Genomic DNA, 15,040 nt, shown 5'->3' on the forward strand with positions numbered 1-15,040 from the left:
AGCAGACTTGTTTTGCACGTTGTTTTTGGATAATGGTTGATAAAAGTGAAAAATTGAGCTTTTAAGGGGGTTTAAAAAAAGAACCCTAAGTTAATACAGAAGCAAATAAGTATATTGACAGGAGTTTATTACGTTTTTGTTCTATAATCTACTGTTTACGTCTTTTCCTAACTCCTGTTTGTTTATTTCAACCTATATTGATCTTCTCTTCTTTATGATCTCAACGAAACATTCGCTTCCTTTAGACTTTTCTCTGTTTAACTTCCCAATTTACGGTAGTTTAAAGTTTTGCCACACAGAATCCCGAAGCAAAACCAGTTCTGTGACTTTTCCTTTACCAGAGCACCAAATACCAAAATTCAATTGCTACTTTTGCACTCCGTTCCGCAACAAACAGCAAAAGATCAACAGTGACTGCTGAACATCGTACGTAAACACAACTAGCTGCTTACTTTTTCGCCCAGTTTCTCACGTCGTACACCTGGTCGGAAACTTTTCCCCGCTTACAAACGAGCCTCTAGTGACGCTTTTCCTTATTCCCAATCGATTTAGTTTTTCTTTTTTTGCAGGAAACTCCCGTTCCCGTTCATCGGTTTTGTGGAAACGTGCGGAAAGGGGAAAAAAACATTTCGTGAATTCATTACGTTTATGATTTTCACAAACATTTTTCGAAGCTCCCGTTCAAAATGCTTGCCGTTTACTTTCATCAATAGTTCGTGCCGTTACGAATGTTTTGCGGACTTTTACAAGTAATTCTTTTCCCTCCCTTTTCTGCTTTGCAGGTGGCGAACGGAGTTCAATCACGAAATAATCGTTTGCGCTTTTTTTGTGAGCATACTTTCGAGGTGAAGATGCGCAAAGACACAAATTCTTAGCATTCAAGATGATTGTTTTTTTGACAACTTTGAACGTGATTTTTTAGTGTTACAACTAGGCTTGGGCAATTTGATTCTTTTCAGTGAACGCGTGCGATGTAGTTCGTTCAGTATGATGAACTGAACGCGTGCGGTAGGTCAGTCGCTCAATTGGAGCTAAGTACCATTTTTAAAAATATCATGTTTCATTTTATCGAGATTTTAATGCAAGAACAGAAAATTTTGCTTTTAATGCTGCATTTTTAATTATAAATACAGTCAGTCCGAGATACGCGGTTCATGCATAACTAGGTAACTAGGTTTTTACATTAAACCATTTATGTATAACAATTCATGCAGAAAATTTGAAAATTTCTGGTTTTTAAGAGGCTCTCAAATTTTTGGTAAAACAGTAATTTATCTTGCATTTGAGAATCCTTTGAGCCAATTATACTAATTGCACACAAGAACTTAGAAAACGTAGCTCGAGTACAGACTGTATATACTTAAGTTGATTTGTAACGAAAGCTGATCTAAACGAGTAAAATCTACAAGCTTTCTCTTTTATGTTGCTGTGCGCTTAACGAGTTCTTTTTGTGCGACTGAACTAACTGAACGCGCGTGCGACAGTGTGCGACAAGAGTTCTTTTGGTGCGGTAGTCTGCGACTGACCCCACTGAATACGAGTGCGGCAGTGTGCGACTGAACTAACTGAACGCGCGTGCGGCAGTGTGCGACAAGAGTTCTTTTTGTGCGGTAGTGTGCGACTGACCCAACTGAACACGCGTGCGGTATGTGTGCGACTGACCCAACCAAACATGCGTGCGGCTGTGTGCGAATGACCCATCGGCTATGAGTGTTCTTTCTCACTCAGCACTCACTTAGGGGTCAGTGTGCGGCAAGAGTTCTTTTTGTGCGGCTGTGTGCGATTGATCAATCTTACCACGCTAGCAATATGTGCATTCTTTCTCGCGCAAAGTGCGATCGATCTTCTTGTGTCGTTGTGTGAAACAAATTCTGCCGACCCAAAACGAATGTTTTTTTTTTCGTTCAGTCTATGACACCGACAGTTATCTTGCATCTTGTTCAGAGCACATTTCAGTTAGTTCTGTATGCGTGCGGAAGACCTACCCGTTCACTTTTTCGCGTGCGGCGATCAACCGCACACTATAATGAACTGAGTGTGCGGCATAGGTCTCGCACAATTGTCCCATGCCTAGTTACAACCTTGGAGTGTGAGAGCGGTTGTATGTACAAAACGGTGGCAGAAACTAAGGCGGACAGTGGATGCTCTTTTCAATGTGCTTTTCTTTAGAATAAATAAAGCCCAAGGAGCTGAAAAGAAGTTGCTCCATTGGTTGCAAGACAAATACGAATTTAATCAAATTGATTTTCAATTTATCGTGACGTTGGATGTACATTTGTAAGGAAAAGTAAAAGAAGCGCACTTGGTAAGAAGGTATACGGAGTAAGAAATCGAATAAAACCAAAATATTTTAAAATATAAAACCGATCTTTGATCAATCAACTTGCACCACTAAATAGAGTTTTAGACATTTGGAATCTTCAAACATAATATTCTAGCATCTGGCATTGAAATGAAGACAACTCCCGAAAAAAAAGGACACACTGATCCCGGTGCCCCCTGGCATCAATATTCAGGTGCTGGGAGTAGAGCATAATAAGCACAAGGTTTCAGCTCCCCTTCACTGTGGCTTTTCTAGAGAAAATTTAACTTTTCAACAGCAACCACACACACACACACAGCAACAGACGCCCAAGCACGGCCAACGCATTGATCGACAGCGATACACAGCGGATGGTTTGTTTTTCCAGACGGATGATTTTCCCCGACCCCGTAGTAATAAGGTGCGATAGCAGACGATACACAACGAACGACCGCACAACACCACAACAAGCCTCGGACGAGAGGGAGAGAGATAGGCAGAAACTTTGCGTGGGAAAACCAATTGGACGTGAAATATGTGCCGAAAGATTGCGATGAGAAGTGAAGTAGTAGAAAAACAACAACAACAAAAACAAACAAAAAATAACCCAAAAATAACCCAAAGGTATGACGTATGGTTGCACAGGAAAAGCCTACTGTTAAGGTGTTTGTCGTTTGAAAGGTGTTTTCGTTATGCACTACCAACACACCGCGTTTTCAATTGGAATGGTGTGATTTTTATTTAGCCTTTTTGTTTACACTGCCAGCAAATATTGATAAATGGGGGAGGGAGTGAATAAATTTAATAAATAATCAATTGCACACTGCACTTTTATGTGACTTCCAATTTTAGAGGTGATTTGAAAGTAACAAATTTATGGCGTAGTAAAGCAAATTCGATAGCAATCGCTAAAAATAGCACCCGAACTTAATTGCTTACATTAAGTTGCAACTGCAGTTGATCGCTCTTTAAAAAAAAACACACACACAAATTTAGAAAGGCTCATGTGTTCTAGCTATGTTCAACACACAGGATTTTTTTGTTCTAATTGAGGAAGTAATAAAATTGACTTTCAGAATCATTTAATCTTTATCACTGCGGACATGAAACCGTTGCAACGATATTTTGGCAATTCCGGCAGTTGCAGTTGATGCAGGACAATTAATCAAAACATGTGTTTCTTTTTTTATATTAACCTTTGAAAGTCATTTTGAAAACGCCAATATTTGTATATGATGTTCTGACGCATCGTAAATTTGATATGGCTTGATAGCTGGGCGGGTTTGATTAATAATAATTATTATTATTGATGCGATTGATTTACTGTTGCGCCAAAAGCAACACTTTTTTTATCTCGAACCCCGAATGACATTGTATGACATAGTGATAGAACTTTGACCACATTCAATACAAATTGTCATATTAATACTCATTTATAAATCCTTAACAGCAAACTTACGACGCACATTTCACACAGATTATCAAACAGGTTGAGAACAGTATAGTGCGCAATAAGCGAACGATTCGTGTGTTTCTCACCATAAGAAGTTTGATAATTTCAAGAAAAAAAACAAGCACACACATAGCAATCGATCATTATTACCGCTTGATGGCATACCATCAATATAACCGATTTTGCATTTCACCTGTCGGGGTGAATTTCGCTGTTCTAATCCCTTTTACTGCCGGGAAACCCCATCCGCAGCTGTATCGTACGATAATTGATGCGCGTTTGCAGCCAAAAGCAAAGGTTAAAATAAATGACAAAAGGCCAAACAAACAACGCACCCGCCAGATAGGGAAAGGAAAAACAAAAGCAATAAAACAACAATCTTTCGGCAAGTCCCGATCGCGTTGCGTATGATCATGATTTTATTGCTACACGGCCCAACCCAATCCGCTGCTGGCTGTGAACCCCACCGAACAAGACAATACTATTATCATAGTGTAATAAAACAAAAAAAAACACACTCAATACAAACAAACATTTACAAACCTGTTCGGCTGAAGGATGACACAAAACTAGCCGCCGGAACGCTTGCACACAACGAGGCGCCGTACGCCAACCACAGCCTCGCACGATCCCAGGTATGACCAACTGTTTTGACCAAACGAACGAACTTGCCTTGCAACTGACGCACGAAAGTCTTTTGCACTTACTTGCTGTTGGTAGTTGCGGAAAATATTAATTACTTTTCGGGGTTTGTTGTTGCTGCTGTTGTTGTGATGGGGGAGGCGGAAAAACTACACTCGCGCGTAATCACTTTTTAATTTAGCTCCCCCCCTTAAAGCACGCGGCAAACACTCAAACCACTTCAAACGCACTCGATTTTGTTTGTTTCTTCTGTTGATTCGGTTTCCTTTGTAAGTTTCTTTATTCACCTGTCAAAGGAGTGAAGGAAATAATTATGCTTTTGTTTTTCGCCTTTTAATCCACCCCGACCTCTGCTAAACTTTAATTGTTTGTTGATTGAGTACACAACAATGACGAACGGTAATAATAGTTAATTTTTTTAAGAAATCCACTAAACCACTAATGTACACAAAAGATTAAATAATGGTAATTACTTTACAAAAAAAACTAAAAAAAACTATCGCAATAATTAACAGTCAGCTCATCTTACTGTAAAACATTTTACAGTGCAGTGCGTCCAGCCAACTAGATCAAAAAACGCCCAACCACGCCAAATGCCACATCGCAACCGTACCACGTGCTATGATGGTACAGCTTTTTACCAAACCTTTTTTGTTTTACGATTTATTTTTCCCCCCTTGCTGGTTTTTCGCTATTTTGTAGTAGTTTCCCGTTTCTTGCTTCGTGTCCGAAACTCTGACCACACCGGTCTGTGGTTTCATTTTATTCTAACGACGATAGTCGCGTTTTTCCTTCCCAAACCCCGCCGCATCGTTCAGAGATGCTCTGCACTTACAAACGGGTATGGCGGGTAATAGCGCAAAACTCATTAAAGAATGCAAAATTATTCGCTTTTTTTAAAAGTATTATCGTATTCGTGTTCGGTTTCCTGGTTTGGTTCACTTCACTGTGTTGTAAAATTCTGTCACGAAAATTTTACAGTTCTGTTTTTTAAATATTATTTTAAAAAAATAGTTGTAGGTTCACAAACATCTCCCTTTCCTTCTGAACTATCAATCAAACACATTTAATGACCACCTTTCTACCAGCCCACCTTTCTGTCTAGCACAACATCACTCGACGAAGTACGAATTGCAACTGATCGACTGGCTCGATATCGCGACGACAAAGCACGAGATAACCACGAGGACACGATATGATTTTCCAAGCACCGATGTGAACGTTAGCACTGCTTGCTACCAACTGACTAAATTAACGCAAGATTCCTGTGCTTTTACTGCGTTTTCGGCTGTACCGAGTGTGTTCCGGGGGTGTGTGTATGTGTGCATTCGAAGAGTGGGGCGCACTGCCAGGCGCTGCCGGGTGCTTTCCGGGAAATCTCTCCAAAACCGATGTAAAGGGGATGCTGTTGTTACCTCTCGTTCACTCTTTCGTGAGCGCGGGCTCCCTCTCTCTCACTCTCTCTCACTCTCTCTCTGTCCCGCTCTCTCGTGTCAAAAGCTCGCCGCCGGGTGGTGATGTTTTTATTTTGCTGTTTGCGAGTCTCTCAGCGCGCCTTTTCGGTTGAATCAGATGTTTGGGCGATCTCTGCTGCGAGTGACTGTGCTGCACTACGCTACGCGCTTCATTCAGGACGGCCGGACTGTGGGGCAGGACTACTACTAGCCGTGCGACTACATCGATCCCTTCTGTCACCAATCACGTACTTCAGGTGCTTCAGGTTCGTTTGTACCAGAAACAGACGAACAGAGGGACCAAACAGACCTGATGCATGGCTTTCGATATGCATAAGGCAATGCAGCCGCGGCCGCGGCTAGGGACGATCGACGCATAATCAATTGCACGGGATGCATGTTACAATAAATTACAATCGATCTTGTACAGTCGGTAGCTGATAACGGGACACGTTTTTATTTCAACTTTATTTAGTACATACATTTACAGTATTCACCTCTCCTTCGTAGGGAATGAAGTGCTTAAAACATCATCAAAAACATGTACATCTACTTTTAAGTAATTTTGTTCTATTAAGTAGTATTCACTAAAATTTGTATCTCACTGTAACTGTTTGTTTGAATGCTTACATCTTTGATTTGAGATAACGGCCACCTAGGACCACAGCTGGCGCCTAACCTGACCCCATAAATAGCCGTTGCCATTTATTACCCGGTACAGTTTGTCAGTCAGCTTCATTCATGTAAGTTAACTGGCTTAACTACTTCTTTTTATGCAATGTGGTACAACGTTTTCTTGCCACTTAAAATACATCCTACAACTCCGCAGACGAGAGAGAGACAGAGAGAGAGAGTGATTTATGGGCCGTTGGAATATGATGGGCATACAGCGACCATTGACCAGGTGCACTGGGTATTATAGACCTTTGTTTTGTTCGCCAACAGACAAACCATTTCAAGGGCTTAACAATCATGTTTAGATAGAGCGATATCGAGAGCAACACTGCAGGAAGTGAGGATACGGCAATACTAACAGGAACAGTGACTAATCGTTAACTGGCTGGATAATTATTATAAATCCATTCTTCCCAAACCACTCCAAAAAAAAAACAGAAACGTGCAGTGGAATTCCCACATGGAACGCCATCAAGTTGTATTGGCAATAAATCTAGGGAAACAACACGTTTCCCCTTTTGTTTGGTCATTGGCCAGGCGGTCTGTAGACACAGCTGATTGTACTTCCTCTGTGTGTACGGAAGCTACATATATGCAGGCAGCTCGTCTTGATCATTGCGTACAGGCGGTAGACCGCCCTGAGCCCGTGACTAACCTGCCACACAGTTCTTAGCCTTATGTAGCCCCGACGTGTAATCTCGGTGGGGGACGATCGGGGATCTACCGATGGTCGTCACGTACACAGTGTGTACTAACAGTTACTACAATTCGGATGAATACGATGAAACATTTCACATGCTAATATTGTTGTAAACAGTACAGGTCACTGCTGATCGGATTTCTGAATCACTGTGGCTGTGATTACCCGCCAAATAATGAGTGACATAAAGTGTTGGAATAGATAAAAACAAGCGCGTTGAAATGAGCAAACATAAATGGAAACTAGAATCGTTAAACTACGTCTGCTAATTGATAAAGCCACTACAACACAATTAAATGAGTCATCACAAACATGTCATAATGGTATCATGTCTAGACCTTGTAGGATTTTAAAATCCAATTACACAATTGTTCCACAATATTTACTGTCCATGAATTGAATCAACTTCCATATTTGAATCCAATTAATTGACTTGTTTTGATACAACACCATGAACTTTTCGTTGAACCTACATCCTGCACGTTTCGTGAGTTCCGCGCACTGTTGGGGATTTAAATTTAAACATAGCTTTCTTTCAAATCTCAAAGCCCATCTAAAATGAGCTTTCGAGCTTTTAAATTTTTCTGTTTACTACACCTAGTTGTGTACTTCAAACCAAATCGGATGTGAAGCAATGCGTACGAATCATAAAAACACTCATTTAATTCATATTCTTACCTTGCAGTCACTTTTTATGTTACCTTTATTTTGAAAAAAGTTTTAACAATTGCTTGATGTGATATTTTCACTCGATTTGTCTCAAAATCGCCAATAATATATTTATTACAACAAATAAGATATCCGAGCCGAACCAAGATATCGAGTATTGAAGCGCTGTGATAAACAGATAAATTGAGTAGTGATGGGACTACTCTTCAAATTATCGAACGGTTCCAGTTCCTTGGCAGGAAAAAAGACCTACTCGCACAGCATAAACAAGCGAAATAATTTGATTCAAATCATTTAATTTTCTTTCCACTTTAACCTTTGCAGTTTTTTAGTTTTGGTTAGTCAAAAATATTGTTCTTCTGCGTTTCGAACGTTCCACCAACGGAACGGATTGAACCTAGCAGGTTCGGAACGATAGTACCATCACTAGTGCTGCGTTTTATCCATCATCCGGCAATGTTTATGTTATTTACTTTGGCAATATCGTATCAGTGAATCATTTTGTAAAGAGATGTAAATAATTTGCTCCAAAAATACCGTTTTGCGTCACGCATCGAGGTGCATAGTGTGGTCGCCATTCGACAGAACCGGGTCCCGATGTCTTTCTGGCTGCAACCGATGCGATACAAACGGCGGATCGTGTACGTGTTTCTGTTTCTTTCGGCAGCACTATACATCCTGTACAGCTGCATTCCGGATCCGCCGATACACAACTGTTTCCAGATCGTTCCCGGGGACAGCTTCGCCGCCGGGGACAGCTTGGACGATGTGCAGCAGTCCATGCCGCAGCCGTCCGACGATGGGCGTAACATCTTCTTTCACGAAACATCCTGCTTGAAGGAGGACGGTATTGTGCGGCTGAATGCCCGACAAGCGTGTGCAATCGAGTCGGCTGCCCGGGCCAATCCGGAGTGGAACGTGTACGTACTGTTTGCGGCCCCGGTTGGTTTCCGGAACCACACGACACAGCCAATCCTTGACGCACTGCTCGAGTATCGCAATGTGCATCTGCGGTACGTCAACTTGACCACATACGCGAACGAAACTCCGCTGGAAGAATGGATGGCGAGTGGGGAAATCTTTCGCTCGCTGTACATGAACTCGCATCTGTCCGATGTGATGCGCTATCTGACCCTGTACAAGTACGGTGGAACGTACCTTGATCTGGATGTGATCGTGCAGCAATCGTTTGAGAAGCTGGAACCGAACTATGCCGGTGCCGAGTCGGTGCGATGGGTTGCGGCCGGCGTAATGAACTTCGAACCGAAAGGCCACGGTCACGAGCTGGCGGAAATGTGTGTTCGGTAAGCGGCTAGATTTACAAGATACGAGATCTATTCCTCCTTGACCAACCATGTAACGATCGTTTCATTCTTCTAGCGACCTGCTGGCCAACTTCAACGGCAAGGATTGGGGCAACAATGGCCCGGGGGTGGTAACGCGCGTGCTGCAAAAGTACTGTCACACCCGGTCGACGGCTCACATGACCCGGGAACGGTGCCGGCACTTTACCGTCTATCCGATCAGTGCATTTTACGCGATAGGGTACGAAGATTATCGGCAGTTTTTCGAGGAACAGTACCTGGAGCACGCCCTCTACACGCTCAATCAATCGATCGTGGTGCACGTGTGGAACAAGTTTAGCAAGAATCATCCGGTGCGGGTGGGTTCACGGGTCGCATACGGTGTGCTAGCCGAACGGCACTGTCCCAAAGTGTACCGATCTTGCGGGACCGTTTTCTAACACCAAAGCAATACCGGATCGCATGTATTGTTCCGTTGTATTGCTTCACAATTCCTTACCGATTTGATTGTAGTCTTATCTTGTATGTTAGTGCTTGGTTTTTTTTTTATAATTGTCCTATGTGTTAGACCCAATTTAACTGCCAGTGCCTAAAAATAGTCAATATCGTTTGAATGAACAAATTCTTAGCAATAGAAGGTAGCTAACTCATTTTACAGATCAATTTTAATGTTTGTTCCATTGCTTTGCTGACTCGAATTTACACCGAAATGTGTGTAAATTCACATTTTTTAGGTGCACACCCAGGTGCTACTGAACACTCTCCGATTTAGCAATCTCTTCCTTCATTTCATTGGAATCTCGTTTGATTTAGCAGCTATTTAAACAGATATGTTAGTCATCTCTGATACACTCGTAACTTATTTATTAGTTAATGTCATGTCACTTGTGTGAACATAATTCAAACCAACTCGACACGATTGACCAAATGCGTTTATCAGTATTAGCCGCAGTTAGGTTTGCATCTCATACAGAACCCAATTTTAACGGCCATGGGCCTGTGAAGCCCTAAATCCTGCGTAAGAGAGGCCGCAACGCGTGTCGTTTATTTGAGCAGCTGTACAAGCGTTACGCGTTGTGCGAACTAGAAGCAGTGTGGCAAAATATTTTGTCCAATTGTAAGTATTTGCAAGAGCTCTTGCATATTTTTCTCCGCTTCTAAGTACAGTGGTTGTTTATGTTACGTTCTTGTGTTTAGGTCGTAGGTGTCCGAGAAAGAGGAGCATTACGAATAAATAAAACTGATGTTATGGATGGGTAATTTGTAACACGTGGTCTTATGAAATAATTCGGCACGATCAACGTGGTGTTTCAATATCACACAATATATCAATAGACTTACCACCTTTCGCTAATTAGTATTAAGAATCTCTCTTTTAAAGGTCTGACTTACATCTGACTGCCGAACCACTTGCAACGCGATAGGGAATCGGTCCTGCTGACAAACGGTTCTAGCAATTGATATTACTTTGTAGATCAAACAACTTAACGTGGTGGACACACTAGTACACTTCACTACACAATATTTATACATACGATACGCCGTAAATGATGCCTTGCGGTAAACTATTTGCATGGACTTAGGAATTAGTAGAATTAGAGAAATTAGTGAATGAATGAATGAATGAATTAAAACTAAGGCTAGAATTAAGAAAAATTAGAAGAATTTACACACACGTTCCTAAAGTCTCACATGTGATAGACCATCTTGAAGACAACGGCTTAGTTGTGGCAGGTGGTGTGTTCAACCGACAGTTAAAAACAGCTCGTTGGTACGTATACGTTACCGACATTGACATTGGCACAACTGCAACGAACCTGGCATATGGTACAATATTACAATTTTTTTAAACCTTTTTAACCAACCCCGGAGGTATAAAAATACACCTAAGTACATAAAATACTCTAAATATTGGAACATGCAATAGGATCGTGTTTCAATACTTCTTTTTTTTAATAATTATTTGTCTATCGATGGACAATTGCATGCTATTCTTCCAGATGCGTTAATGTTTCAAGAACAATAAGAAAGTTACAAAGTTTATATGTTTAGAATGCAGTGAATTCTCGAGTCGGAACTGAAAAAACATCGCAGACAGTCGTGATTTAGAGTCAATGCAATAGTAGAGCACCTTGCTGGAGGTTATGTCGTGAAGCTCACGTGTTCCATTGATGATCACTCCTCAAGATCAAAAAAAGGGAAATATAAAAGCTCAGTTTCACAGAATAATAGCGATTGGCGAGATACGACCTTATCTGAAACATCATGCGGAAGTAACCTAGACATCCAAACATTAATATCGTGTACTTGTAAACCAACCAGGTACCATGATTTATAACAAATGCTCATACAAACTCAAACAGGTCGTAGTCGTCGTTGATCGATGCGTGGATTAGTCGTCTGCGCTCGATCACCTGTTTACTATATCTGACGCTACTATTTACTACATTTAAGAGCTCAAGCTCTCTTGGCATCTCCTGCATGGTTTGTGCTGCAATCAAAATCATTTTGAGTTGCATACCATGTTTAACTTAGATAGGAATTATTTATACCTCGCTATAGCTGAATAATAATGTCCCAAAAATGATCTCGCCTAATACGTTTGGTTATATTCGCTAATCCCACAGAAAACAGCGACCATCGCAATCGTATATTCCCGCGAACATTGTCGAACAACGACTGGACTTTCAAAGTTGTTCGACACCTTGATAGATCGAAAGAGGCAAATGAGGCCAACAGGCTCAAAGTCTCTATAAAAGTAAATAAAAACCACCGGCGCTATTTCAAAACTCCACCAACTTTCCTGGAAAAAAAATCGAGCAAACAGAAACGCACTATAAAGCTGTTTAAATCAAAGTTTCCAACATTGTACTCACGTGCTCCAAACACAACTGATTAAACCACCGCGTTCAGTTGCTCGCTTTGCTTAGCTGAGATACGACTACTCAAGCTTTTCAACGTGAACACAAGTAAAATGCTCTCGCATAGAAAGTGTCGCTTTGTTCTATGTGCCGTTGGTGCCTTCGTTTTGGTTCTTCTGATGTTACGTCGAATTGGTGATCGCCAGTGGAGAATTACGCCGCACATTTACTCTCAGATTGTCCAAGAAGATTTGAAATTTTGGGAATCTTACGAAAAACGATTTTTTGCCCCAAAAGAATTACACCAACAGAAAAGTGAATCCTTCACAGCACCGTCTTCAACATTGAAGCGTGTCGTCACGACTACATCCACACCAACAACTCCGAGTCCATGGATTGACACCTGTTTCAAGATCTTTGACAGTAACGTCACTAAAGGGCACAGCTTACACGGGAAAAACATACTGGAGGATGTGCAGCAGTCCGTGCCGCAGCCGACGGACGATGGGCGTAACATCTTCTTTCACGAAACATCCTGCTTGAAGAAGGACGGTATTGTGCGGCTGAATGCCCGACAAGCGTGTGCAATCGAGTCGGCTGCCCGGGCCAATCCGGAGTGGAACGTGTACGTACTGTTTGCGGCTCCGGTTGGCTTCCGTAACCGCACAACACAGCCAATACTTGACGCACTGCTCGAGTATCCTAATGTGCATCTGCGCTACGTTAACTTGACTACATACGCAAACGACACACCGCTGAAAGAATGGATGGCGAGGGGGGAAATATTACGCTCACAGTACATGAACTCGCATCTGTCCGATGTGATGCGCTATCTGACCCTCTACAAGTATGGTGGAACGTACCTTGATCTGGATGTGATCGTGCGACAGTCTTTTGAGAAGATGAAACCGAACTATGCCGGTGCCGAGTCGCCTCAGTATATTGCTGCCGGTGTGATTAACTTCGAATCGAAAGGCCACGGTCATGAGCTAGCGGAAATGTGTGTTCGGTAAGTGGGTGGACTTTTATTATGAAATCCGATAACATTCGACCAACCTTTTAACGATCGTTTCTTTCTTTTAGAGACCTACTAGCCAACTATAACGGTTATCAATGGGCTCAAAATGGTCCAGGGGTAATAACGCGCGTATTGGTAAAGCACTGCCATACCCAGTCGATCACTAACATGACCCAGCATTGTTCCGAACATTTTACCGTTTATCCACCCAGCGCATTTTACGCAATAGCGTATTGGAATTATAAGCAGTTTTTTGAAGAACCGTACCTAAAATCGGCCCTTGAGGCGCTCAATCAATCGATCGTGGTGCACCTGTGGAACAAGCTAAGCAAAGACAATCCAGTGTGGGTTGGGTCACGGGTCCCTTACGGTGTGCTAGCCGAACGGTACTGCCCCAAAGTGTACCGGTCTTGTGGGCACGTTTTTTAACACCACCAGCACAGAATCATATCTTAATTCATGTCTCCTAAAATCATCGATTGATCACACACGATCACAGACTGTCGCTGCTGTCGCCATTGCGACAACATCTTTATCAATAATACGATACTACCATGTAGATGTCTCTCTCCCTCGCATAGGTATTTATACAAGACATCGGAATGTCTTGTCTTGATCTTCTGCAGCTAATTGGAATGAATAATATTTGGTGGTTATTTGTAATTCGATGGACAAGTGTGTCCTACTATTATAAACACTAATAAAGTTATTATTTATTTAATGTATAACAATACAATATGAGCATAAAGTGATTGAATAGTTAGAAAAACGCAACCTCGTGCAATACCTAAACCTAACGATATGAGGAGCGAGGAGCAATCGAGGAGGATTCGAATGCTGATTCATTCCACCACGATCGTTAATCTTTTAAGGATTATGGGAAGCGGCCGTATAGAGTTTGAAAAGATATCTGAAATACACAATCAATGGTACTATTTTCCTATCGATCGATGCAGAGTGCACAGACCGTTAAAGAAGACAATATACCACTGCTGAAATGAGCTGTTGCAATAGTTGTACGGCAAAGAAGGAGAGTATGAGTTAGCAATCAATGATACATTCACTTATTAATCGGTTGTTGTGTGAAAATAATTCAAACCAACTCGACGCGTTTGTCCAAACCCGTTTTTCAGTATTATCAGCAGTTTGGTTTGTAACTCATATAGAGTCCCATTTTAACGGCCATGGGCCTGTTCACCCCTGTTCAATCCTTCGTAAGCGAGACAGCAACGCGTGTCATTTATTTGAGCAGCTGCACATGCGTAACGCGTAGTGCAAACTAAACAATGTGGCGAAATATGTTGTCAAATTGTAAGTATTTGTGAGAGCTCTTGCATATTTTTCTCCGCCTTTAAAATGCAGTAAATGTTAGTCGTGTAGTTTAGGTCGTAAACGTTCGATAAAGGGGAGCATTACGAACAAATAAAATTGATGTTATGGTTGGATGATTTGTAACACGTGTTCTTAATTAATTAGGTGAGATCAACGTAATATTTCAATATCACACAATTTTTGATAGACCTATCAAAACCTATAGACCACCTTAGCTAAATATTATTAAAAATCTCTTTAAAACGTCTGACCGACGGAGGCAGACGCAATTAAGGAATAGACCACCCATTAGCGCCTATCTTTGATTTCTAGCAAAAGCTCAGCTTTTAACGATCGGTCGATCGAGGTAACATCGTGCCAATTCGGTAAATTTTCAACCAGATATGCCAACCAAATTACAATCATTCCAATCATTACAAAACCAGCTGACATTTTTCAATCAATTAAATATACTATTGAACTACACTACACCTAATTCGTTAAATATCTTTACCCATTCAACGAGCCGTGACAGGTTGCCATATTATACTCAACAGGTGCCAATCGAAAAGACCGTAAATTTCGAACAATTGGCTACCGAGAAACAGAACGATGAATAGCTACAGGATTTTTTATTTAATCCACCAATTG

At 41.5% G+C, this 15,040-nt stretch overlaps 3 protein-coding genes across 6 annotated transcripts in view; 2 read left to right on the top strand and 1 right to left on the bottom strand.

Moving 5' to 3' along the window:
* LOC120957719 (nitric oxide synthase) overlaps positions 1 to 5,766 on the bottom strand; it is an 85,217-nt gene extending 79,451 nt beyond the window's left edge. The window contains exons 1-2 of one of the 4 annotated variants that reach the window (XM_040380062.2): positions 5,491 to 5,766; positions 4,299 to 4,465 (exon numbers count right to left, since the gene is read on the bottom strand). The gene's annotated coding sequence lies outside the window, so the exon portion shown is untranslated. Of the gene's footprint in view, positions 1 to 4,298; positions 4,685 to 5,474 lie in introns of all 4 variants that reach the window. The other 3 variants (XM_040380061.2, XM_049608526.1, XM_040380063.2) reach the window with 3 other exon arrangements.
* Positions 5,767 to 8,334: 2,568 nt separating this feature from the next.
* Positions 8,335 to 10,466, top strand: LOC120955837 (lactosylceramide 4-alpha-galactosyltransferase-like). The gene is made up of 2 exons (XM_040377024.2): positions 8,335 to 9,199; positions 9,276 to 10,466. Exons 1-2 carry the CDS (start codon positions 8,493 to 8,495, stop codon positions 9,637 to 9,639), a joined length of 1,071 nt encoding a protein of 356 aa, XP_040232958.1. The 5' UTR covers positions 8,335 to 8,492; the 3' UTR covers positions 9,640 to 10,466.
* Positions 10,467 to 11,891: 1,425 nt separating this feature from the next.
* On the top strand, positions 11,892 to 13,819 carry LOC120955836 (lactosylceramide 4-alpha-galactosyltransferase-like). The gene is made up of 2 exons (XM_040377023.2): positions 11,892 to 13,069; positions 13,144 to 13,819. Exons 1-2 carry the CDS (start codon positions 12,174 to 12,176, stop codon positions 13,505 to 13,507), a joined length of 1,260 nt encoding a protein of 419 aa, XP_040232957.2. The 5' UTR covers positions 11,892 to 12,173; the 3' UTR covers positions 13,508 to 13,819.
* Positions 13,820 to 15,040: the final 1,221 nt, after the last annotated feature.

The sequence above is a fragment of the Anopheles coluzzii genome, chromosome 3 (genome assembly GCF_943734685.1).
Source record: "Anopheles coluzzii chromosome 3, AcolN3, whole genome shotgun sequence".
Classification (NCBI taxonomy): Eukaryota; Metazoa; Arthropoda; class Insecta; order Diptera; family Culicidae; genus Anopheles; species Anopheles coluzzii.

Excerpts from the sequence above, each read along its gene's own strand:
- LOC120955837 (XM_040377024.2), top strand. The coding sequence starts at position 8,493 with ATGTCTTTCTGGCTGCAACCGATGCGATACAAACGGCGGATCGTGTAC. Across the intron at positions 9,200-9,275 it reads CTGGCGGAAATGTGTGTTCG|CGACCTGCTGGCCAACTTCA; the intron begins GTAAGCGGCTAG and ends TCATTCTTCTAG.
- LOC120955836 (XM_040377023.2), top strand. The coding sequence starts at position 12,174 with ATGCTCTCGCATAGAAAGTGTCGCTTTGTTCTATGTGCCGTTGGTGCC. Across the intron at positions 13,070-13,143 it reads CTAGCGGAAATGTGTGTTCG|AGACCTACTAGCCAACTATA; the intron begins GTAAGTGGGTGG and ends TCTTTCTTTTAG.